The 25,440-nt window shown below is 56.1% G+C and overlaps 2 protein-coding genes across 2 annotated transcripts; one reads left to right on the forward strand and one right to left on the reverse strand.

Annotated features, from left to right (window-relative positions):
* The first annotated feature begins 181 nt into the window (after positions 1-181).
* Positions 182-19,687, forward strand: GBA2 (glucosylceramidase beta 2). The gene is made up of 17 exons (XM_083402765.1): positions 182-499; positions 1,681-1,772; positions 1,991-2,106; positions 2,321-2,539; positions 5,723-5,962; positions 6,884-6,986; positions 7,087-7,240; positions 9,112-9,237; positions 10,578-10,756; positions 11,041-11,145; positions 11,398-11,505; positions 13,417-13,568; positions 13,673-13,779; positions 17,120-17,262; positions 17,379-17,494; positions 18,675-18,866; positions 18,959-19,687. The coding sequence occupies exons 1-17, from the start codon at positions 255-257 to the stop codon at positions 19,193-19,195; spliced, it is 2,634 nt and encodes an 877-aa protein (XP_083258891.1). The 5' UTR covers positions 182-254; the 3' UTR covers positions 19,196-19,687.
* Positions 19,688-20,209: 522 nt separating this feature from the next.
* Positions 20,210-25,239, reverse strand: LOC310659552 (avidin-like). The gene is made up of 4 exons (XM_083403245.1): positions 25,083-25,239; positions 24,291-24,504; positions 23,936-24,056; positions 20,210-20,741 (listed from the first exon to the last, which is right to left on the reverse strand). The coding sequence occupies exons 1-4, from the start codon at positions 25,206-25,208 to the stop codon at positions 20,708-20,710; spliced, it is 495 nt and encodes a 164-aa protein (XP_083259371.1). The 5' UTR covers positions 25,209-25,239; the 3' UTR covers positions 20,210-20,707.
* Positions 25,240-25,440: the final 201 nt, after the last annotated feature.

The following is a 25,440-nucleotide window of genomic DNA, read 5'->3' on the forward strand; positions in this document are numbered from 1 at the left end:
AAGCACCCTCGGCCCAGCTCGGCTCTTTCCGCTCCCGCGATCCCCGCCCCCGAAGCATCCTCGGCCCAGCTCGGCTCCTTCCGCCCCCGCCGCGCCGTTGCCGGCTCCCTCGGGCTGCTGCCTCCGCCCCGTCGGGGGGCGGGCGGCCAGGGGGCGGGGCGGGAGGCGGAGGGCCGTTGCTGGCCGAGCCGAGGCAGAGCCGCGGACTCGCCCTGGCGACCGGGCAGGCGCAGCTGGGCGCCGCCTCCCCCCCGATGGCCACCCCCGAGGAGGAGAGCGGCGGCGTTGGCCGGCCCGGCGCCCGTCGTCGGGGGAGCTCCCCGCCCGGGGCGCCGGAGCTGATGCGCGCCTTCGAGGGCTCGGCGGCGGCGGGCCGGGGGCTGCCCCGCTGGGGATGGCGCCTGTGCCTGGCGCACCGCTTCGCCGAGCGCAGGAAGCCCTACCAGGCCTCCGACGTCTCGGCCGCCGACGCCGTCAAGCACCTCGGACTCGCGCTCAGGTCAGCGGCCGCCGACGGGGGAGCCCAGCCGGGCGCGGCAGATCCGCCGACCCCGCCGGGCTGGGGGGGGGGGAGCCGCCTTGGGCCGCCCCGTCGGGGAGCGGCGCTGCTGGCGGGCGCGCCCGGGCAAAGGTGAGCGGGAGGCCGCTTCCCGCTGGAGCCCGGCGGGCTCGAGCTCTGGCGCCGCGCCCGGGCGCGCTCCCGGAGCTGCGAAAGGGAGGCCTCCGGGCTGCAGGCGGAGGCGGAGGAGCCGCGCCCGGGAGGCTTCTCCGGAGCCGGCCCTTCTTCCCCGGGGACTCGGGACGTGCGCAGAGGCCCCCCGACCCGGCGGGAGGAGGGCGGCGCGGGGCTCCTCCGGGGTCGGGGGGGGGGTCTCCCTTCGCAGCTGACGCTGGAGAGGAGCTTGAGCCGCGAGGGGATCTCCTCCTCCTCTTCTTCTGCTGCCCCGGGTCCAAAGGCGTAACGTGCTGCATTAGACACGGGAGCCTGGTTTTGCAGCGGCCAACCTGGTGCCCACGAGCTCCAGGACCTGGGCGCTGCAGCAACACTCCCCTCCTGCGGCGCCAGCAACTGACACTCAGAAACATGAAAGCCTCTGTGGCTACCAAATAGGGGCTCCAGCGCCCTCATCTTGGCCAAAAAGGCACCCCAACAGGATGCCCCCAACAGTGCTCTTGACAGCCACCCCCCCAAAAAAAGGCCTTTGGAAGCCCAGCTGCCCTCTGTGACTTAGCCCGGTCCCTTTTGAAAGCCACCCAACCGGAGGGAGGACCCTCCTGGCCTCTGCAGGGACTGGATTCCATTGGGTGGGGTTTGTTTAGTTTTACTCCCAGTAGACCCACTGAAGTTAATGGGCCGAACTTAGTGGAATGTCACCCATCCTTGAACTGTGTGCTGGTTCTGGGCCTTTGTCATCTTATTTTATTCTGGTTTTGTTGATTTGTCACAGATGTTCCTGCTCTTATCTGTAAGCTGCCTGGAGTCCCTGTCAGCAATGAAGGCAGCGCCTAACTAAATAAATTGATGATGATAATAATAAATGTGCAGGCTCACACATGCGCATGTAAAGAATAGCAGAGTATCAAAACAGACTGCACAGCTGGGGTGGCCCCTGGGCAGGTTCTTAAGCTGCATCCATGGAGCCTGGCCGTGACCTTCCAGGTGTGCCTCTCCCTCCTCAGGTACTTCAGGTGGTGGTACCGGAAGACTCGCGTGGAAAAGAAGCACCCCTTCATCAACCTCTTCAACTCCCAGCCCCTGCGCCAGATCTATGGTGAGCAGGGCGGGGCTTGGCTTCTCCTGGGCCCAAGGAGCCGTGCCCAGGGTGACGGGCAGAGCCAGCCAGGGATTTGCAGTGGGAGGCAGGGAGGAGTCTTTCGGGAGCAGAAGAGGGCCTGGCTGGGCCACTGCCATGGCTTCCTGGCAAAGAGGAAGGGTCCGCCTCCTGCAGGGCTGGAGCTCACCAGCCTGCCACCCTCGCTTTCCCCACAGGCTGCCCGTTGGGGGGTTTTGGCGGTGGCACCATCACGCGAGGCTGGCGGGGGGACTTCTGCCGGTGGCAGCTGAACCCTGGGCTCTACCACTACAAGACGGTGATCGCTGACCAGGTGCGTAGCTGTGCGAGGACTTAGCCTCCTGGTCTGTGCCCCTGGGGGGCGCGGCAGAGTTGGTTCGGCCAGCCGAGGCTCTGGGGGTCTTGGGGCTCCCTGCCCTCTCGGGTCAGCTGCCTTGCCAGACAGAAACCTGCCTCCCTTCCCTGGCTTGGCTCCCCTGTGCTCAGGCTGCCCCTCACCTCGCTTTCCATCCCCCCCCCCATGCCAGTTCACCGTCTGCCTGCGCCGGAAGGGCCAGACCGTCTACCAGCAGGTCTTGTCGATAGAGAAGCCCAGCCGCCTGCAAGAATGGAACTGGGGTTTCTGCGGCCACTACGCTTTCTACCACGCTCTCTACCCCCGCGCCTGGGCTGTCTACCAGCTGCCCGGGCAGGACGTGGTGCTCACCTGTCGGCAGGTCTCCCCCATCATCCCTCACGATTACCAGGTGAGCCTCTTCCGTACCTGTGAAGGCACCTCTGCGGGGGTGAGGGTGATGGGTTGCATTGTTCCGTTGCAGGGAAAGGGAGGTGGGGGCACCTGGGAGCCTTTCAGCTCACTTTGTGGGCCCTTTATTGCACGCTCATCCTTTTATTGCATGCTTTTCTCTGGAGAGAACCTCTTTGCACAGCAGTTTTTGGGACCAGCTGGGAAAAGCCAGCAGCCCAGCTGTGTCCAGGGCCTGATTTAGGTTTGATGAGGCCCTCAGCTCCTGAAGGTAATGGGGCCCTTTGTATGTCCAGCTTTGTCAACAACAAATGGTCTCAGTTTTTTGTGTTGAATATATGCTATATGGCAATTTATGGACCTAACTGGTATCTCAAGCCATTTGCATAGAAAGGAGCAAACCAGTGCTGTTTTAGGGAGCAGGCTAGCAGGCGGGGCCCATGACTTACATCCTAGGAGCCTACACAACACAAAACACGGTTGCTGTATGTAAGTTTTGTTTTATTTGTTTTTTATCTTATATTTTGGAAATGTACATCGTTTCTTTTCCCTTTAAATTTTTTTGGGGCCCCCAAGAGAGAGGGGCCTTAAGCTGTAGCTTGTTGAGCTTACATGTAAATCTGGCACTGGCTGTGTCTCATCCTGGCAGCAGTTGGAAGGCCAGCCAGTCCCAGCTTGTATCTTGAACCAGCACCTCCTGATGAAGTGGCACTGGGTGAATTCTTTAGCACCCTGAGGCTCCCCCTCCCCCATGGGGGTGTTTGCACCCTGGCCCCCTCTCAGGACAGGGGCCCATCCTCCGACACCTGAGGGCCAAGAGCAGCTGGCCGGGCTTGGGGAGGGTCCACAAGCAGGCAAGGCTCAGGTGACAGGTGGCTTCAGGTGATGCCGCTTCCCCTCGGAGGTGATGGTGGCTGCTCTGAAAGGGAAGAGGCAAGAGGAATTGTGCTGCCATTCATATTTTTTATATATTTATTGAATTTTATAACAAATAATGATACAAATCTCATTCATCGTGTTATATACAATTATTCTCCCTCTCCTCCTCTGGACTTCCCCCTCGGCTGAATTGTTTAGTTGTATTTATTGTATCCTGCTTTTCCTACACAAAAATAAAATCCCTTATCATTTCTCTAAAATATCCGTTACTCAAATGAAATTGTGAACGTTTATTCAGATCCTGCCGGTGAATCCAGTCCATTCTGTTGTTTCTGCAAATAAACTGTAAATGGTTCCCAGACTCTTTTGAAGTCCTTTTTGTCCTTCTCTCGTAGTTTGTCTGTTAGCTTAGCCAATTCTGCAGAGTTCATCAGTTTTTCTTGCCATTGTTCCTTTGATGGTATTTCTTCCGTCTTCCAGTATTGTGCAATCAAGATTCTTGCCGCTGTTGTAAATAATGTCCATTTCTCTTTAGCTAACTCTTGATTTGAGATACGTAACAAAAAGGCTTCCATTCAGAGGGTTGCCCAAGGCAACAAACACCTTTTTGTGGTTTTGGCACAAGCTGCTGGGCATAACAGGTTTTAGTATCTTTATTAAACCTACATGTGGTAGTTTTACTGAGCACGTGGTAAGCAGATTTGTCACTAATGTAGAGAGAGTAATAATAATCTAGAGAGAGTATCGACAGACTCTCCTCCAGCTCAGTTCACAGGTAACATTGCAGCTCTAACTCTCTGGACTAGCATCATGACATGCCTTAAGTAGAGGAAGTGGCGATGGAAGAATCTTCAGGGACCTGAAATACTAGTTTTCAGGGCTTGCTCACTTCCATGTTGCCCTTTCCAAAAGCACTGTTGACCAGGGTTGCGGAAAGTTTGGGGGTTTCGCTCCCAAACCAGAACTGCTGGAATAACCTCTCTAGCAAACAGTGTCTCCACCGCTGAAACGTTCATTGTCTTACTGAGACAATGAGGCAGAAACTCCCAGTTCAACATCCTGTGACTCTTTCCTGATCGGCACGCTGGAAACTTGTTCCTTTGGGTGCCATTTGGGACAGAACCCGGGGCCAGATCAGGAGAGGGCAGCCCTGTGGAAAACAAGAGGAGCCCGTTGCTCCCACTGGACCGTTTCGAGGCGGTTTCACAATGCAAATTGTTTTACGTAAGAGCAGTTCCAAGCCCAATGCGGAGAGCAGCTGGCCCTAAAGTCCCACAACCTGCATCCTTGCTGGTAATAATAATAATAATAATAATAATAATAATAATAACAACAACAACAACAACAACAACAACAACAACAACAACAACAACAACAACTTATTATTTATACCCCGCCCATCTGGCTGGGTTCCCCAGCCACTCTGGGCGGCTTTCAACCGAATATCGAATATTAAAAACAATACAGCATCAGACATTGAAGCTTCCCTAAACAGGGCTGCCTTCAGTTGTCTTTTAAAAGTAAAACAGTTGTTTATTGCCTTGACATCTGCTGGGAGGGCGTTCCACAGGGCAGGCGCCACTACGGGGAAGGCCCTCTGCCTGGTTCCCTATAACCTCATTTCTCACAGGGAGGGAACTGCCAGAAGGCCCTCAGCACTGAACCTCAGTGTCTGGACTGGATGATGGGGGTGGAGACACTCCTTCAGGTATACAGGATCGAGGCTGTTTAGGGCTTTCAAGATCAGCACCAACACTTTGAATTGTGCTCAGAAACGTACTGGGAGCCAATGCAGGTCTTTCAAGACTGGTGTTATGTGGTCTCAGCAGCCACTCCCAGTCACCAGTCTAGTTGCCGCATTCAGGATTAATTGCAGTTTCCAGGTCACCTTCAAAGGGAGCCCCACGTAGAGTGCATTGCAGTAGTCCAAGCGAGAGATAACTAGAGCATGCACCAGAGAGGGGTTGATAGTTCTGACTATTTCTCAATAGATCTTCAGGGTAATATTTGTATTTTTAAAAAAGTAAAAACCCAGGACTAGGTTCCAAATATATTATGACCAGTGAGTGGCAAATAAACTAAAATGGCTCTTAAGCTGAAATTAAGATTGATAAAGCAAGTAGAGACTTACTTACCTTTGTATTACACTTTTAATCAATATTACTGCGCATATCAATATTTAATCAATATTACCGTACATATCCATATGCTTGTGGCGGAAAGGGCTCGGTTGTCGCTGCTTCCTGCCCCACACAGCCTCCTTTCTGCAGCCCCTGACCCCCTCGCTGCCTTTTGTCGCCTCCAGGACACCAGCCTGCCCGTGGGGGCTTTCCTCTGGGACGTGGAGAACCAGAGCGGGGAGGACATGGAGGTCTCCCTCATGTTCACCTTCCAGAACGGCACCGAGTCCAAGGGGGACCGGAGTGGGGGCCACTGGAACGAGCCCTTCTGCCTGGAGAAGGACGGCCGCTGCGTCCGGGGTGTGCTGCTTCACCACTGCCTCCCAGTGAACCCCTACACACTGGCCATCTCCGCCCGGGAGAAGGTGAGGAGGGGGCGTCGTGCAGGGAGGGAGGGCGCCAGGAACGTCCGGAGGGAGGCCAGCCCCTCCCGCCATGGTGGGGGAGATCACTTGCGCTCCGAAGGCAAGGAAGGATTGGACCCTGATTAATAAAATACACACGAGGCTTGGCCAGCAAGACTCTGGGAGGAAGTGCCAATAATAATCTGTCAAACCCTGGCCCAGGTCCCTTTTATTAACAAAAGAACTTATAACACAGTGCTTGTAAGAACCAATCAGATGTCCTCTGAGCATTTCAAAAAAACCTACCACGTGGGTGCAAAGTTAGATCAGAGAAATCCTTTTAACTACAAAAACTACTTTGAGCATGCATACACGTTTTTAGGCTAAATAAAACAGGGATCTTGGAGGAATGCATTTCGCAAACCCTGGAGGTCATAAACAGGAGAGGAGGGCTGGCAGGGAAAGATAGGCATCTTTAGCGTCTCCTTGTGAACTCTCTTCCTGGCCCTTAAGATCTACCTAAAGATTAACAAACCACATCAAAGCTACCTTCTATCTTTATGGCCCAGGATGCCCGGTGAAGCAACCAGTTTGTGTTTCAGAATGCTGATACGTGCCTGTCAGGCGTAGAAAATGAACAGTAGAGAAGATGGGCAGAGATGCAGAGGCTTATGGGATTTGATCAGAAATTATTGTCAATGACTCAAGCCCAGTCAACACAATGCTTTCGTTGCTGACACAATGGCTTGCTTCATTTTTCATAATTCCCCATAGCAATCCCACCTGACCCCCACAGATCCCTCCACTCTCAACTCACCTGTCTCACAGGTGGGACTCTGGGCTGCTGGGCTTCCTATCCCTGCTGCTTTCTGCCAGCCCCCTCCCTTGGCCCCCGGTCTTTGCCACAGGGCCGGGTTACGATTTCTTCGCTCTCCCCTCTAGGCAGGCACCACCGTGACCCACCTCACCACGTTCAACCCTGCTGGCACTGGGCAGGAAGTGTGGCAGGACCTCCTGGCAGATGGCAAGCTGGCGTCCCCTCCAGGTGAGCCCCAGGCCCCCCAGGAGGGGGTGGCACAGAGGGGGCGGGGAGGGAGCAAGAGGCCAGGCGCCTTGACGTGCAAAGAGTGCGCTCTCTCTTTCAGGGAAAAGCCCCCCAACGGAGAAGGGGGAGGTTTGTGCAGCAGCTGTGTGTGCCACCTGCACGGTGCCAGCTTCCGGGCACTCGACGCTGGAGTTTGCCTTGGCCTGGGATATGCCCTGCATTCGGTTTGGCTCCAAAGAGAAGGAGCACCGCAGGTGAGCGCCTGATGCTGTGGCTGCGTGATGCACTTCTTAAGGTTTGGCTTCATAGCTGAGGGATCACCTGAGGCAGGTGTGGGCCTGATTCCAGCCTCCTCTCGGCCAGGCATTGCGCTGCTGCGGGTGGGGCCGTCTGCACTGGCAGGCTGTGCCACCGTGTGCTCAGCTGGCACACCCAGCCTCACCCAGACCGGGTGACGAGAACTTGTGGGCACCCGGGGAAGCTGGATGCCGAAAGAAAGTCCTCCTTCGTGCAGTGCAGAGTTAAACTGTGGAACTCCCTGCCTCAGGAGGCAGGAACGGCCCCCGACCTGGAGGGCTTTCCAAGAGAGCTGGAGAGATTCATGGTGGAGAATTAGGAGTGGGCAATCGAGGGCACTGCTCTGCTCCCCACAGCCAGAGGCAGTGATGCTTCTGAACCCCCCCCCCCCCGCAGGGGAAAACGTTGCTCTTGCGCTCGGACCCCTGCTTGCGGGAAGAGGATGGTGGCCCAGAGGGGCCATGGGCCTGATCCAGCCGGCGCTCTTCTATGTCCCTCTGTCCAGCGTAAGGAGCTGCATCCCCCCTTTGTTCCCAACCTGCTCTGAGGCATTTTCCATTGGGGGGGCAACGCAGGCAGGCAGGAGAGAAACCAGCCCCCCCCCCGACCTGCCACCTTTTGTTGACACAGCTGTTGACTGCTGTTTGCAGGCCTCCTGGTCAGTTGGCACAGTCTTCCTTCTAGGAAATGACTCTGGTTCATCCTGATGCCACCGTCCTGGCTGTGGCCTCCCTTAGCCCCCCGTGACCCACGCACCGCCCCCCCAACCACTGAGCAGGGCTCTGTGCAGACCCCCCCCCCCAGGAGTTGCCCTTGTATCCCTCCCCAAACCAGGGAGATTCCCAGGCGAGGCTCACAAAGGGAGAGGCGGGAGCTGAGCGGTTGGCTCAGGAAATCACTAGATCCAGTCTGTGCCCTTGACTCACTTTGTTCTTTTGTGTAGCAAATAGTTGCTGCTATTTTTTTGAGTTTAGTCCAGGAATCATTGATTGTAGTTGTTGAGTCCGGATTTCTATTTGTTTGCTATTTGGTAATATTTGAGAGTTAATTTCATTGTGCAATGTTATATTCTGAATAGACCGTTGAATGTTACTTTCTGTTAGTTGATTGTTTAAAAGTAGTATTTATTAGGACTTGCTGGCATTGGGTGGGATTTTTCCTGGGCGTGGGGTCTTCCTAGTGCTTCCTGTTGCTTCTCCGGCTTGGAAGCTGCCTTGGGTGGAGCGATACAGAAAGTGGCAAACAAACTAAAAGTGAAACGAAAAACGAAAAATTGAGGGAGTTGACCTGAGGGGGTGAGAGAGAAATCCAAGCCATGTGGAGGCCGGGCAGAGGGGCTGCCCCCATCCTCTGCCAGGCCCTGTCCAGACTCCCCATTTTGCCTCTTCCCCTGAGCGGGACTTGAACCGTGTGCCCTTTTCCTGCTCCAGAAGAAGATGGGGGGGCAGAGAAAGACCCCTGTCATTCCCACGCAAAGCCTGGGCAGCCCCGCCATCCCGTCTGCCACCTTCTGAATGTGCAGGGGGCACCACCCCCCAGACTGGCATGTGGGCATCTCTTCTCCCCCCCCCCCCCATTGAAGGCTGGCAGGGAGGTCCGCATCTCTCCCCTCAAGCGGAAGGGGCTTGATCCCAGCCCTGCTGCAGCCCCTGGGATTGGGCCCTTTGGGAGGTGGGAAGCCAGCACAAAGGCCTCTCGCCCAGAGACCACCCCTGCTCCCTGGGAGCAGCCTGACGCGGGCAAGGAGCGGGCAGAGGGTCCATGCCTGCTGTTTCTGGCGAGTGCCAAGTCTGGTGTCCTGATGTGCCTTCCTCCTCTTCCTCTGCAGGAGGTACACGCGCTTCTTTGGCAGCAGGGGAGATGCCTGCCCGGCTCTGTCTCACTACACCCTCTCGTGCTACCAGGCGTGGGAGGAGAAGATTGAGGCCTGGCAGCGCCCCATCCTGGAGAACAGGTACAGCCCTCCCTCTGCTGGCAGACACAGGCCGGGAGCAGATCCTGGCCTCCAGGAAGGGCCTGGGGGGGCTCCCCCCACCTGACGGGGTTCTCCTGGCCAGGCTGCGCAGGGACCCACACCAGGCCAGAGGGCCCAGGCCAGGGCAGGCGAGTGACTTTCTGCAAGCCTGCATGGGGATCCGTGATGTGAGCTGCCCCCATGGGACAGTCCTGCCCCTCCCGGAGCATGGTGTGGCCCTCTGCCCCCCCCAGCTCTCTTTCCTTCCCTAATAGGGCAAGACCCTCCGATATATCTGCTAGGCACCAAATGGCCCCTTAAACCCAGCAGAACATCTGTTTGCCCGGCAGGTGCCTGAACTACCGTATTTTTCGCTCTATAGGACGCACTTTTTCCCCTCCAAAAATTAAGGGGAAATGTGTGTGCGTCCTATGGAGCGAATGCAGGCTCCTTGGCTTCTGCGATAGCAGTGCAAAGCCTCCGAAGTGCTCCAGCCAGGGGGCTTCAGCCGCGGGCTTCAGGCAGCTACCCTCAAGCCCGCAGAGCGCAGCGGGAGTTCCCTCTGTGCTCCGAAGGCTTGCGGCTAGCCGCCTGAAGCCTGGAGAATGAGAGGGGTCGGTGCACACCAATCCCTCTTGCTCTCCAGGCTTCGCTTCGCTGGAGAGGCGCTGCACAGTTTTCCCTCTCTGAACAGCGCCCCCTCAGCGAAGCGGGAGGAGAAATGGAAGGGGCTCCTATTCTCCTGCCACTTCTCTGAAGGGGCGCTGCGCAGAGAGGGAGAGAATTGTTTTTTCCTGTTCTCCCCCTCCTATGGTCCGGTGCATCCTATAGAGCGAAAGATCCGGTAAATGACCCTCCAAGTCGCTTCCAATTCTCCAATTCTATGGTCTCAGCTCCGTTGCTTGGCCACCGCTTGCTCATAAAATTATTCGCTTGTCCCAGTTTGCAAGAGGGAGAAACACGCACAGTGGGAATGGCCTGAACTATGGACTAAGGCAGAGGTTTTTAAATTGCGGTTGCCAACCTGGTGCCCAGAAATCTCTAGGTAGTTGTGATTGGACCCATGCCAGTAGCCAAGATGTCTGGCCCCTGGCTAATTTCTAGCCCTGCTCCCAGGTGGGGGCTTGGGGATCCCTGCGCCTCCTTCCTTGTGACAGAATCCCAGAATTGCGGAGTAGGAAGGGGGTCCCAGGGATCATCTCTCCCCCCCCCCGGCACCTGGCAGGGGGTCGTCTGGGTCCTCCCCCTCCTGGGTTTTGAGGGAGGGCGTGGCGGTGGCCGGCTGGTTCTTCCTTGGGGGGCCCATGTACAAGTGCCTTTCTTTCCGCCCCCCATTGCAGCGACCTGCCCCCCTGGTACAAGTCCGCCATCTTCAATGAGCTGTATTTCCTGGCAGACGGAGGGACCCTGTGGGTGGAGCTTGAGCCGGAAGACCCCGCGGCCGCCCTGGGGGCCTCCCTGGGCCTCTCCCACCACCTTGCCGTCCTCAAGGAGTACGGGAGGTTTGCATACCTGGAAGGTAAGGGCAGGACTCTGCTGCCCCAAGCGGCAGAGGGGGGGGGTCTGTGGCATGTGGCGGGAGGGGAGAGGGAAGGGCACCGGGGGCTTTGCCACCCCAGCCTTGGGTCAGACTGAGGCACCACTGACTGAGGCTTGGGAACTGTAGTTGCCCTTCCCAGCACCCGTAAACTACAGCTCCCAGGATTATGGAAGGGGGGAGTTCTTTGGATGTATGGTGTGTGCATTCTTGGGGCTGGGAGTTCCGCTGGTGCCCACCTGCCCGCTTCCCTCTGCTGCTTCCAGGCCAGGAGTACCTCATGTACAACACCTACGACGTCCATTTCTACGCCTCCTTTGCCCTCGCCATGCTGTGGCCCAAACTGGAGCTGAGTCTGCAGTACGACATGGGTGGGTGAGCCTCCACCCTCCCTCTGCCCGTCTGCCCACCCCCTCCCAGTCGTCTCTCCCCCCCCCCCACGCCCCACGGGAGGGCCTGCTGGAGTCGGGTCCCGGGGGTGAACAGGGGGGCAGGAGCAGGGCATCGCTTCTCCCTGGGCCCTGGCTTTTTCTGGGGAGGCCAAGGCCCCTTGAGCCAAAGGGGGGAGGCCAAGAGAGAGCGAGACCCCTCAACCCTGGACCCCCCCTCTCTCTCTCCTGCAGCGGCCGCCATCCTGAGCGAGGACACCCGGCCGCGCATGTACCTGATGAGCGGGCAGACGGCGCAAGTGAAGCTGCGCAACGTGGTTCCCCACGACATCGGGGAGCCTGGTGAGGCCCGCATCCAGAGCCGCAAAGGGCAGCCCCCCACCTTGGCAAAAGAGGCTCAGGCTGATCTCACCGCAGGCACAGCGATGGCCCCCGGCCCCGGCTTGCCAGATCCCTAACCCTAACCCCCCTTCCAGCTGGGGGCGCATCTCATTAATTTCCTGTATTGCATTTCTATCCCACCTTTTTCTCCCAGGAGCTCAAAAGGGTGCCAGCGATACTCCCTGCACACATTTAGTCTCCACTACACCCCTGCGAAGGGACGCGGGTGGCGCTGTGGGTTAAACCACAGAGCCTAGGACTTGCCGATCAGAAGGTCGGTGGTTCGAATCCCCGCGACGGGGTGAGCTCCCGTTGCTCGGTCCCTGCTCCTGCCAACCTAGCAGTTCAAAAGCACCTCAAAGTGCAAGTAGATAAATAGGTACCCCTTCGGCGGGAAGGTAAACGGCAGATCCATGCGCTGCTCTGGTTCACCAGAAGCGGCTTAGTCCTGCTGGCCACATGACCCAGAAGCTGTACAATGGCCCCCTCAGTCAATAAAGCGAGATGAGCGCCGCAACCCCAGAGTCGGCCACGACTGGACCTAATGGTCAGGGGTCCCTTGACCTTACACCCCTGCGAGGGAGGCTAGGCTGAGAGGCAGCAATTGACGCCCAGTGAGCTTAGTGGCCCCGTGGTTTGTTTTTTTAAAAAAAATAGTTTTTATTAAAGAAGTTCTTGTGTTACAAAACAAACAAACAAGGAAAGGTACATAGAGCGTCTCCCCCATCGGTTCCAAGAGCCTTGTTTGCACTTCATTTACATTTGGTCTGAGACTCTCCTGTCATCGCCCCGTGGGGATTGGAACCCGGGTCTCCCTCCCAGGTCCAGTAGCCCAACGCTTGACCCGCTGCCCCTCCCTGGCTCTCCAGTCGCGGCCCCACGTTGGGCAGGATGGGGCCTGAGAGTCTCCCTAAGCCGCTGCTGCTTCTTGGCATTCACCGCCAGCTCCGTTGCCCCCCAGTGCCCCCTCTGATCTCGGGTGAAAGGGGGGCCTTTCTGTGCATTTTTGCCCTCTCTCCATGGGGCTGCCTCTGCCTTCAGAGGGGCCTGAGACACACTTGGAGGGGGTCCTCCTCAGGGTGGATTTGATTTAAATCGATTTCAATCACAATTTCGATCACTAGTCAGTAAGACTTGGTTTCAGTCATTTTTTACAGAAAGACTCCTTCTTGCTGGTACAATCTTAATATTTACAACCAGATGAAGGTTTCCTTTTTGGAATAATAAATTTTCAGAGTAGTTTTTACAGTTATATCAAAAATTACTGATGTGGTTTTACTATTAGAAATACATAGAGAATTATGAAATTACGGTGAGGTTTAATAAGTTAATTGTTTAGATTTGGACAGCTTTTCTGCTGTACTTTATTGGAGAAAAACAATAATTTCCTTAATAAGAATTTAAACAATTTGTTTAACTAAAACAATAACATTATAGCATATGTATCCATGTTTGTTAACTGATGTGGTTAAACGATTCTTTTTCAAAAAGCAACTTCAACTGAGTTTTAGCACACATAAAAAAACTTAAAACAAATCCTTATTTCCTGATGAATAGCCTTTGGACTGTAATGTAACTTGAACAGAAAACCTTTGGAAAGATTTTCCTTCTGAAAGCATTTTATTTTAAAAATCAGATTTAAATTTTAAAAAATCTGATTTTTTAATTTTTTTAAAAAAGACACGATTGATTTTTATCCAGCCTGGTCCTCCTCCTTTGCTTCTGTCACCTGTCTCCCTTGTCAGCCCTCTTTCTGCTTGACTGTTCTCAGGTGCGTGCCCAGATCGTGCCCTGGGTGCAGACTCCCAAGGGTGTAGGGCAGCGGGCAGGGGCACCCCTGGGCCTCACTCTCCCCCCTCCTCTCCCCCCCAGATGACGAGCCCTGGCAGCACCTCAACGCCTACCTGATCCACGACACGGCCGCCTGGAAGGACCTGAACCTGAAGTTTGTGCTGCAGGTGTATCGCGACTACTACCTCACGAAGGACTCTGCCTACCTGCGGGACATGTGGCCCGTCTGCCAGGTAACGCCAGGAGGCGGGCTGGGGGGCGGTGGCAAGGCTGGGGCAGGCTGCGGCAGGGGGCAGGCACCAGACGCCCCCCACCTCCTCCCTTCCACTCCCTGCAGGCCGTGATGGAGTCCGAGCTGAAGTTTGACAAGGACGGCGATGGCCTCATTGAGAACTCTGGCTTTGCCGACCAGACCTACGACGCCTGGGTGGTGACGGGCGCCAGGTGAGCAGGCAGGAGAGGGTGGGCTGGATGACCCTCGGGGGGCCCTTTCCAACCGGGATTCTTTGAGGAGGGCTGCCCTGGCCAAGTGCTGGGCTGGGCTCAACACCCCCAGGTGGTTGCAGCGGCAGAGTGGTCAGTTTTGGGGCAGGCCCAGGCGGGCATCTGGCGGGGAGGGTCTGCGCTTGGAAAGGGGAGGGGCTCCCTCTGCCAAAATGGCTGCCTAGGCTGAGAGGGCAGAACAAGAACAACAAACCTCTGGTTACGTGAAACACACTCAGTAAACACACAAGACGTAACCGGCTGTACTTTTGAATAAATAAGGTATATTATTCATTGTATCAAACTGTAGATTCCAACGGAAGTCTCGTAAAGTTCAACGAAAAAAGCAGAAGACCCGGTGGATCAGATCATTCTCTAGTCAGTTCATGCGTAAGGTCCACACATACATAAGTTTCTGTTCCACCTGTCTGTTCACAGAGTCCAATAGTGGTACCTTGGGTTAAGTACAGTGGTACCTCGGGTTAAGTACTTAATTTGTTCCGGAGGTCCGTTCTTAACCTGAAACTGTTCTTAACCTGAAGCACCACTTTAGCTAATGGGGCCTCCTGCCGCCGCTGCGCCACCGGAGCACGATTTCTGTTCTCATCCTGAAGCAAAGTTCTTAACCCGAGGTAATATTTCTGGGTTAGCAAAGTCTGTAACCTGAAGAGTCTGTAACCCGAGGTACCACTGTAATCCACATGAAGGGGTGTTACAGTTCCACAGAATCCTTTCACAGACTAGAGAGCCCCCTCCTCAGTTTTTAAAAATATTTTTATTAATTTTCAAAAAATCTGCAAGATGCCGTGTCATTACACAGGATCTGAGGACAGCATGCAGAATCCATATGCAATAGAGATCGCGGTTGAGCAAGTATAGACATGGAATGAAGCCCAAGTAAATAAATACCCCAGAGGTGTGTTGGGTGCCTGGAAGGCAGCAACTGGAACGCCTTATGGCACAGATTTGAGGTTTAAACAAGGCAGGAATGCAAAACACAGGCCTTGCCATACCAAGGGAAAGGATGGCCGTATTCAAATAACCCTGCGAGTCAGTGGCCCTTTTGGTTTGTGGGCCAAGGAGGTGGTCCTCAGCCATGCTCCTCCTTGCTTACAAATGAAGTAAAGGCAAAGCAGACAGCTACAACCCCCCCCCCCTTTTTTCCTTTGGCCCCAGAGGACTCTCAGCTTTGTCTTTAGCTTTTCCAGCCCTGCAATATCCCACATTTCATGTGTCAAGTAGCAAGACTGGCCCCATCTCTTTTTTTAAAAATAATTTTTATTAAAGTTTTACATTTTTATTAACATCAAAATATCATAATATATAACAAAAATACCATTCCCCAATTCTCCCCCCCCCCCCCATGACTTCCCTCCACTTCCTCTTCTGGTTTTTTAGCATATGAACTCCTCCAGCTTTTTTTGTTATTTCTTAGTTTTTAAGATTTTAAAAATAATTATTATTCTTTTCTTATCATTTTGGCATCCTCATTCTATTTCCGTCATTTATTTTGTTAATTGCAAGTGTTTAATCAACCCCTGCAAGTGAGTCCATTTCTTTGCGTTGATTCTGTAAATATGACCTGAATGGCTCCCAGTCTTTCTTGAAAGCTCTATTGCCTTGTCTCGAAGTCTTTCCGTTCACTTTGCCATTTCAGCGTCTTCCACCCATTTTCCTTGCCATTCTTCTTCTACACTTTTCCATCTTTGTTTTAGCAATATCCTAGCTGCAGTTGCAGCATACATGACTAGTTTTTTCTTCTCTTTTGGCAAATCTTGACCAGACTGGCCCCATCTCAAAACGAGAGTCTTTTAGGAGCAGGCAGGCCGAGTTCCGCCCAGAGTGGGGGGGGGGGTGGTGGTCCCTACTTGCAAATCAATACTCAATAGTAACAAAAACTAATCCATTCAAAAGTATGCATTCTGACAAGGATTACAAACTCTAACAGAGATTACAAACTCAAACTCATAAAAATATGTATAACACAATAATTCATTACAGAATTAAAGATAAGAGTTTATAAGTAGAGATAAGTTCATGTTAGCCCAGATTCGTTGTGGTAGCTTTTCTGTGCTCAAGATACACGTTGATCTACCCACACGTAGTTGTTATCCTTGAGAAACGTAGAAAATAACAGGATATATTTATCCGAAAGTCTTCAAACTTACACGACCCTTTAAAAATTACCGTATTTTTCGCCCTATAGGACGCACCGGCCCATAGGACGCACCTAGATTTTGAGGGGGGAAATAAAGGGGAAAAAATTTTTTCCCCCAGGCGCGGGGCTGGGGCGGGGGAAGCCCGAGCTTCCCCCTCCCCCAGCCCCCAGAACGGGACCCAGAGCGATGCCGAAGCTGCGTGCAGCTTTGGCCTCGCTCTGGGAGCTTGCGGGGCTGGAGGAGGGGGAAGCCCTCCGCCAGCCTTCTAACCAATTTGGAGGACAGCGGGAAAGGCGCGCTGCGCCTCTCCCGCTGTCCCCCGAGTTTGCGGGGCTGGCGACGGGGAGGAGCAGGCTTCTCCCCCCCCCCGCCAGCCTTCTGACCAAGTCAGGCTTCTCTCCCCCCCAGTTTGTGGGGCTGGCGGTGGGGCTCTCCTGAAGCCTGGAGAGCGAGAGGGGTCGGTGCGCACCGATGCCTCTCGCTCTCCAGGCTTCAGCGAAAGCCTGCATTCGCCCCATAGGACGCATACACATTTCCCCTTCATTTTTGGAGGGGGAAAAGTGCCTCCTATAGGGCGAAAAATACGGTAGCTGATGAAGGTGAATACATCGAAACCGGGCCTTGTCCTGGTTTCTAATCCATAATTGACTTCTGACTTCTGCTCAGTGATTGAAACCAAGACCTCCTCCCTAGCAGGCGCTGTTAAGTTATGTTAATTAAGCTGTTGGGTAGAGTATATAAAGAGCAGCACCTAGCTCTCCCAGTGCCCTGGTGGTTGGGTTGATGGATGGGTCATGCTTATTGATATATTATAATAATGTAAAAGGAGTTTTTGTTTTTGTTATTAAAACCTAGCAAAAGTTATTTTGCGTTCCTTGTAATGTGTGGTCTCCCAACTAATCTGCAAATAGCCAACAGCGCCCCCCTCTGGCTAGACACAGCAAGAGGCCAGAGCAGTGAATCCCTCTCGGCTGCAGCCCACCGTTCTGAGGACCCCAAAGCCCCAGAGCTGCTCTGCCCTCCAGCCCCCCTTCTGGTGGTGGCCCCAGCATGGGCCCCGGTTCCCCAGCCCCACGGGCTCCCCACGGTGCCCGTGCGCCAGGGCCGGCTCCCGCCAACCTCCTCCTCCTTTGCTTTGGCAGCTCCTACTGCGGAAGCCTGTGGCTGGCGGCTCTCAGCATGATGTGCCAGATGGCGCAGCTCCTGGGCGAGGAAGATGCCCAGCAGACGTACTCTGCCATCCTGGCGAAGGGCACAGTGGCCTTCGAGAAGCTGCTCTGGAACGGTGCGTGGGTGCAAGGGCAGCTGCCTGCCTGCCTTCTCCGGGGGGGGGGGACTCTGGGATGTCTGCAGGCGTCTCTCTCCCGCCCGGGATCACCCTCCCTCCGTCCTCTCCTCCAGGGAAGTACTATAACTACGACAGCAGCAACAGCACCTCCTCGGACAGCATCATGTCTGACCAGCTGGCTGGGCAGTGGTTCCTCCGCGCTTGCGGCCTGGGAGTGGGCAAGTCTGAGGTGAGGAGGGCAAGGAGGGTCCCCAGAGGGGGAGGGGGGCTCGTCCGCAGTCGCGAGGGTCCCACCAGGACGCAGGGAGTCATCCTTGGAGGGACTCCCCTCCTTTTCCCAGGGGGTGGGGGGGGTCAGGCCCCCCTCTTGGAGGCTCACATCAGATCACTTTCAAAAGACACCCGAAAGCAGCCCTGTGCAGGGAAAGCGCCTGCTGAATCTCCAGTGGCAGAGAGTTCCATAGGACTTGGTTGAGGACCCTAAAGCATGGGTAGGCAAAGTAAGGCCATGGGGCCAGATCCAGCCCAATCGCCTTCTCAGTCCGGTCTGCAGAAGATCTGGGAATCAGCATGTTTTTACATGAGTAGAATGTGTTCTTTTATTTAAAATGCATCTCTGGGTTATTTGTGGGGCATAGGAATTTGTTCATATTTTTTTTCAAGATATAGTCTGGCCTCCCACAAGGCCTGAGGGACAGTGGACTGGCCCAGTGCTGAAAACGTTTGCTGACCCCTGAACTAAAGGCTGTTTTATACTGCCATCAGCTGAGTCTTGCAAACTCAATTGACCAGTGATGCTACGGCAGATGATCTCAGTGGCTGAGCTGGGACAGAAGGGCTCAGGGACCCTGGACCTCCGCTGTTCAGGGCTTGTGGTTTTAATACCTTGTTGGGGCAACCCAGTCAGATGGACAGCATATGAATAATAACTATAATTATTAATATTATTTACCGTGTTTTCACGTCTATAAGACGCCCCCATGTATAAGCCACCCCCTATTTTGGGGGACTCAGTTTTAAGAAAGTGAGGAGAGATGCCCCCAAGTTGTTGAGTTTCTACCCCCATGCCGCTGCGGGTGGGAAACACGCCCTAGATCATTTTCCGCCTGCAGCAGCACGACCCCAGTTTTTTGACATGATTTTTGAGTCAAAAGCCTCATCTAACACACAGAAAAATACAGTATTAAGATTTGTATGCCGCCCTTCATCTGAAGATATCGGGGCTGTTTGCAGCATAAAAACAGTCAGTCAAAAGACAAAATGCAGAATAGAAGCAAAGCGAGGGGCCAGGGTCCCCTGGGTGTCAGGAGGCCAGAGTCCTGCCCACCCTCCCTCTGCCCCTCCCGCACTGCCGGGCGGGCTGGACTAGATGGCCCTTGGGGGTCCCCCGCTGCTCTCCCTCCCTGCAGGTCTTCCCCCAGAGCCACGTGCTGAGCGCCCTGAAGACCATCTTCGAGCGGAACGTCATGGGCTTCTCCCAGGGGACGATGGGCGCCGTCAACGGCATGCGTCCCAGCGGGGTCCCTGACCGCTCCAGCGTCCAGTCGGACGAGGTTTGGGTTGGCGTGGTGTATGCCCTGGCCGCCACCATGATCCAGGAGGTGAGCGGGGGGTGGGCACTGGGATGGGCGGGCAAGAGCGGCAGGCCGGGGGCTGGCTCTCACCCCCTCTCCTCTTCCTCCTCCTCCTCCAGGGGCTGGTTCAGGAGGGCTTCCGCACGGCCGAGGGCTGCTACCGGACGGTGTGGGAGAGGCTGGGCATGGCCTTCCAGACGCCCGAGGCCTATTGCCAGAGGAGGGTCTATCGCTCGCTGGCCTACATGCGCCCCCTCAGCATCTGGAGCATGCAGCTGGCCCTGGAGCGCAGGGAGGCAGGGGAGGCCCAGGCACCCCCGCTTCCTCAGAGGCCTCCGACCCCCCCATTGCCGTGAGCCCATGAAGCGGCTCCCTTCCTCTCTCCCACTGCAGGCGTGGGGGTCCCACAACTGGCCAGCCAGGAAGGAGGGGCCTGTGGGTGGGGCTGCTGCCACCTCCCTGTTGGGCAAGGCCCCCCCCTAGTGTCCTTAAGCATGTGGGGGGCCCTGCATGGCTGAGCCGCTCCCCGGCGGGGGGGGGGTCTTGTTGCTGCACGGTGTGTATGAAGGATCTTTCTCTGCCCCCTCCCATTCTGACTGCCCTTTCCTCTTGGGGTCAGTGGCAGGCGTCCCTGCCCGCCCCCCGCCCCCCCTCCCAGTTCACAAGAGGAGCGGTGCTCCCTTTTCAAGGGGGTGGTGGAGGAAGGGGCCCTTCACCACCTGCTCCCCCCCCCCTTTTCTCTCCTACGATTGATTTGCACACAATCAAGCTCTGTACAATCTGGGGGCTGCCCCAGAGTTATTTTTAGATGCAGAATAATTTTAATTTAAAATAAACAGTTGTTGGCATGGGGGGGCTCTCTGTGTATTTTTGTGGGTGGGTGTCTGTTGCTCCAGGTGTGCTTTTAGGGGGTGGGGCTGACCCCCCTTTTCCCTGGCCATTCCTGGGGCTTACCTGGCCTGTTGGGTCTGTGGCCCAGCATAGTTCCCTAAATGTGGGGAGGGGGCTGCATCAACGCCCTGTCCCCCCCCTCCGGTGATCCTCTGTGTTTCCTAGGAGTGCCTGCCTCTCGGCCTTCTCCGGGGGTCGTGGGGTGGGGTCAGGCTCCCCTCTGGGATGGCAATGCGCAAATAGGCCAGCCTTGAGAGTGATTTCTCATTGACAATGGTGGAAAAGTTTCTTTATTGGTTTTTTGGACATCGGCCCATGAGACAGGTCTCTGGGGCAGGCGCAGAGAATTTAAAAGAAAGTTTAAGAATACAGAAAGGCCAATAAAAAGCCCCGAGCAAGCACAGTGAATAAATTGGCAACCCCTGCATCAGAAGTTTCCCCCACCAAATGCACTCTCTAGCGCCGGGGTCGGTTTTCCTTGCCTGGTTCACTCCAGCAGAGAAACCTCCGTGGGCCGGAGCGTGTGCGCGCCCACAATGTCCGGAATCTGCGCAGACGCAATTTCCGGTGCCACAGAAGTGAGTCCTCGCACTGTGTTGGTTTAGTGCAGTGCGCAGGGACCCGCCAAGCAGGCGGCTCAATTTGGGGGCGGCTCGTGGGCTGGTAAACAACCCCCGTGGGTCGCTTGGGGCCCATAGGCCTTAGGTTGCTGACCCCTGCTCAAGCAAGTGCGATGGTAAACCTTTCTTGAGCCACTCTTGGCCAAACCGGGGGGGGGGGGGCTGCAGGCTGGGGGGGGTGACCAAAAGGGGGACACACAACGTACATGCACACACACAACCCTGAGGGGGGTTTTTGTCTTTCCCCATAGAAGAGGCCAGAGGGGCAGTGCTGGGGGAGTGCAGAGGGAGGGGGAGCCATCTTCCAGCTGGTCCTACGCATGAGTAGCAGAAGCAGGCCCAGATCCTGGTTCCTTTTTATTTGACACGTACAAAGACGTTCTTGCCAACCCTGCAAGGAAAAAGAGAGAGAGAGAGGCTGAGAATTGTCCGGCAAATGCCCTTCACTGATTTTGGTGACTTGTGGGTCAGAGGCCAGGACTGGCTTCAGTGGATGAGCCTCCCGGTGCCCACGGCCCCTTGAGCTGCCAGGCTTGCCCTCTTCCTCCACGTGCGCCCTCAGCAGTGGCACCAGAATGGGCCAGGAGCCGAGCGATGGCGTCCCGGGAAGCCCCCTTGCAAGCAAGCAGGGACCGGGGCATAGAGCTGCCAGCCCCCATTTCTTCACCCAAGGCAGTGAGGGAGCTGCTCTGCTATTGGGTAAGTCCCCCTCCCCAGAAGTCCCAGGTGTTTGCAGCAGCCCTGCTTCACTTGTAGGCCTGCCCCCAGGGGGTGTTGAGCCAGGCAGTGGGGAGAAGGCCAAGCCCCATCTGCTCCAGTCGTAGGTCTGCTGAAGATCGTGGGTGCCTGCAAGGAATGGCTTCAACTTTGCCTGTTGCCTTTGTGGGGGCCCAGCCCCACAACTGTATTATCGTCGTGGCCCCCTGCAGCTGGCTCCAGTGGCTGATGGGGTGGGGGATTCTCTGCAGCCGGAGTTTCAGCCTGGGGGCTCCTCTGGCCCACGGCGGGGATGAGGAATTGAGGGGCTGTTGACTCACGGACCAAGTTCCCTGACAGATAACAAAAGGCGAATCTTTCCTGGTGTTTTTCCATAGTAAAAAGGAGTAACCTGTTGGATTCCTGCCTGCCACACAGCTGTTAGCGGCACAAAAGCCCTTCTCTTAGGCTAGCCCTAAACCACAGAAAGAGCTCCTGTTCTGTGAGGGACGAGCCAAGCGGTCTTGGGTTGGCAGGACCACCTTCTGGGCTGTGGTGCCATCAGGATGCAGAGGACACTCGCCCCCTTAAGACCTCGGGGGGGGTAATATAAACAGCTGGAATCCCCCCAGGATAGAGGAAGCTCTCCAGGTGAGGAGTTTCCATAGCCAAGACCTGGATAGGGCTGTCCTCCCAGCGAGGAGGGAGTGGAGCCACCTTTGTGGACTGGCCCCGGAGAACCCTTTGCTCCCTTCTGCGGGTGCTGTGGGGGCTGTTTTTGCTCCTGGGAGGAGATGCCTTGCTCGCCGGGGGAATTCCAAGAGGATCTTGCTCCTAAGCCCCGTGTGAGGCGAGGCACCCCTTTGCGGTTGGTCCAGGAAATGCCCTCACTGGGCTTGGCTAAGAATTTGCAAAGCTCTTCGCATCTGGGGACAGGGTTTCTCAAGAGGACTGGCCCGCCCCCCCCAGGCCGCCTTGACCATTTTGCATGGCGTCCCCTCCCCAAGTGGCGCTGAATGCATTTTTGTTGCGGGAAGGCTAGTCAGACGCCCCGTTCGGTTGATGTTCTGTCCGTCTAGTCTAGCTGCTTGCCTGCTTGAGGAGGAGGTGTACATCACCTAAGGTTAGTAAGCAGTTGTATTCTCCCCCCCCCCCTGCCCAGGTTAAAATAACATTAAGACCTGTCGTGGATGCGCGTTACAGGTGAGGCAAGCAGGATTCCCGCACTGCAGTTTGGACAAATTTAAGATTGAATTCTTCGGAAGCAAGCAGCGTATTCTGAGAGCATCATGGGCTGCAGTTACTTTGTTGTTGTTTAGTCGTTTAGTCGTGTCCACCTCTTCGTGACCCCCTGGACCAGAGCACGCCAGGCCCTCCTGTCTTCCACTGCCTCCCGCAGTTTTGTCAAACTCATGCTGGTAGCTTGGAGAACACTGTCCCACCATCTCGTCCTCTGTCATCCCCTTCTCCTTGTGCCCTCCATCTTTCCCAACATCAGGGTCTTTTCCAGGGAGTCTTCTCTTCTCATGAGGTGGCCACAGTCTTGGAGCCTCAGCTTCACGATCTGTCCTTCCAGTGAGCACTCAGGGCTGATTTCCTTCAGAATGGATCAGTTGGATCTTCTTGCAGTCCATGGGACTCTCAAGAGTCTCCTCCAGCACCATAATTCAAAAGCATCCATTCTTCGGCGATCAGCCTTCTTGATGGTCCAGCTCTCACTTCCATACATCACTACTGGGAAAACCATGGCTTGAACTATACGGACCTTTGTTGGCAAGGTGATATCTCTGCTTTTTAAGATGCCGTCTAGGTTTGCCATGATCACTGCAGATGGTGACAGCAGCCACGAAATTAAAAGACACCTGCTTCTTGGGAGGAAAGCAATGACAAACCTAGACAGCATCTTAAAAAGCAGAGACCTCACCTTGCCAACAAAGGTCCGTATAGTAAAAGCTATTGTTTTCCCAGTAGTGATGTATGGAAGTGAGAGCTGGACCATAAAGAAGGCTGATCGCCGAAGAATTGACGCTTTTGAATTCTGGTGCTGGAGGAGACTCTTGAGAGTCCCATGGACTGCAAGAAGATCCAACTGATCCATTCTGAAGGAAATCAGCCCTGAGTGCTCACTGGAAGGACAGATCGTGAAGCTGAGGCTCCAATACTTTGAGAAGAGAAGACTCACTGGAAAAGACCCTGATGTTGGGAAAGATGGAGGGCACAAGGAGAAGAGGACGACAGAGGACGAGATGGTTAGACAGTATTCTCGAAGCTACAAACATGAATCTGACCAAACTGCGGGTGGCAGTGGAAGACAGGAGTGCCTGCCGTGCTCTGATCCATGGGGTCACGAAGAGTCGGACACGACTGAACGACTAAACAACAGGTTTGCCATCGCCTTTCTCCCAAGGAGCAAGCGTCTTTTAATTTCGTGACTGCTGTCACCATCTGCAGTGATCCTGCAGTTACTTAGTTAGAGGCTGAAGGCATTCTTTGGCCGATAACAAGAGACGGAGCCTATTTCAGCACCGAGCTCTCGCGGACTGGGCTAAGTCAAGTGAGTTCCTGGACGCCTCTGGCAGGATTGCGTTTTGGGGATTGTGGGGCTACCCTCTTTGCAGAGGGGAGGCCGATGGGAGTCGAGCTGGGGCCTTCCCCCCCCCTCCCCGCTTCTCGGGGGCGGAGAGAGCCGAATGGCCCCTGAGATCTGCTTGGAAGCGGCGTAGGGGAGAGCGGGAGCCTTCCTCGGAAGAGCTGCTTTTCCTTCTGATCTGAAAGGGAGGGAACTGATGCTCAGCCCCGACGGCGCCCCTTCGCCCCTTGAGGGTCTCGCCTGCCTGTTTTAATGGCTGGGGTGGGCCCCCCTCCCCAGTCGGCCCTTGGGCCGCTTACCGGTTGGCCTTCCAGTCGTCGGCGTGCGTCGCCACCTCCTCCCGCAGCAGCCACGTCGTCTCCAGGGTCTCCTCGCCCTTCTCGTCCACGAAGCACTGCCCCACGAAGACGGTGGTGGAGTCTGCAAGGGGGCAGAGAGAGGGAGGTCGGTGGGAGGCAGCCGAGGCCGCTCTGCTTCCCCTGCGAGGGTCTTCAGGGGCGGCATGGGGAGGGGATTGCCCAGCCCCAGAAGCCACCGCATGACCGGGAAGAGCGACTGGGGCCCTTCCCTTCTCCGTCCACGGAGCTGCTCGGACCCCTCTCTATCCCCGCGGGGCGCGTGCCTCCCGCCCTGCCCTCCCCGCCCCCTGCCTACCGGAGAAGGACCAGCTGACGGTCAAGCCGAAGGTGGGCTGGGCGCGCCGGTTGGTGTGGTGCTGCCTGCCGTGCAGAGGCGACTCCCGGATGGTGGCGTCGGTGACAGCCGAGACGGCGGTCAGGTAGGAGCCCGAGAACTGGCCGTCCTCGTTGGTGGTCCCGATGACCATCTTGGAGCCCAGATCGTTCACCCACGTTCCCGCCAGGTTGCACTGCGGAGAGGAGCGGGTCAGAGAAGGGACAGCGGAAGGGACCCCAGAGAGCCATCAAGTCCAACCCCAAAGGCGACTCCCCAGCACATCAGAGAGGGACCCCTCGGCCGCACGCAAGCGGGCGCGGAGACCCCAGTGGGCACCTTGCGCCCCGTGAACATCGCGCCTGCTCCAGCTCCCCGCCCCGCCCCGCAATAGTTTTATTGCCTCCCTCTCCGCAATATTTTCCAATCCCATCCGAAGCAACCCCCTCCAAGGCGCCTGTCAGAAATTAAGACCCTGCGAAAGAAGGAGCCTTAAACCAGAGGAAAGGCAGCCAGCGGCAGCCCGCCCTGCCCCACAAGCGCGCCGGGAGGCGCCCCGACGTCTCCGCTCCCTTCGCGCCCTGACGGGGGCTTCGTTTTCCGCCTCTCCGGTGAGGCGCTGCCGCAGGTCCCTTTCGCAGAGGGGAGAGCGAGGCTGAGACCACGCAAAGCCCCTCTGCCCAGATGCGGAGGTCTCTCCGACTGCAGCCGGCGCCACTTACAGCGGCCGCCTGCCCGCCCCGTCCTCCTTGCCTCGCCTCTGCCTGGCCCTACCTTGGCCGGAGTCTGGCTTTTCCTCTGGACGTCCAGCGCCAGTGAATAGGCTGGCGAGAGGGAGAGAAGGGCGCCCAGGAGCGCCAAGCCTGCCAGGCCGCCGAGAGAGACCGTGCGCTGCGCCATCCTCGATGCCGGCAAGAGAATGTCCCCCTCGAGCCGGCGGCCGCCCTCTTATAGCGCCCGGGCGGGCGGGCTGGCAATTGCGCAAGTTGGGTGGGCGCGGCACGGAGACCGGTGCCAAGAGGGCGGAGTGGCTGGCAGAGGCATCTCGGACATCTCCCCACCCCGGCCAGGAAAGATGTTCGACCACCTGCCAAGTGGCCCTCATCTTTTTATTTGCTTATTTTTTTAAAAA

This window comes from Podarcis tiliguerta (genome assembly GCF_965153285.1).
Source record: "Podarcis tiliguerta genome assembly, chromosome: 11".
Lineage (NCBI taxonomy): Eukaryota > Metazoa > Chordata > Lepidosauria > Squamata > Lacertidae > Podarcis > Podarcis tiliguerta.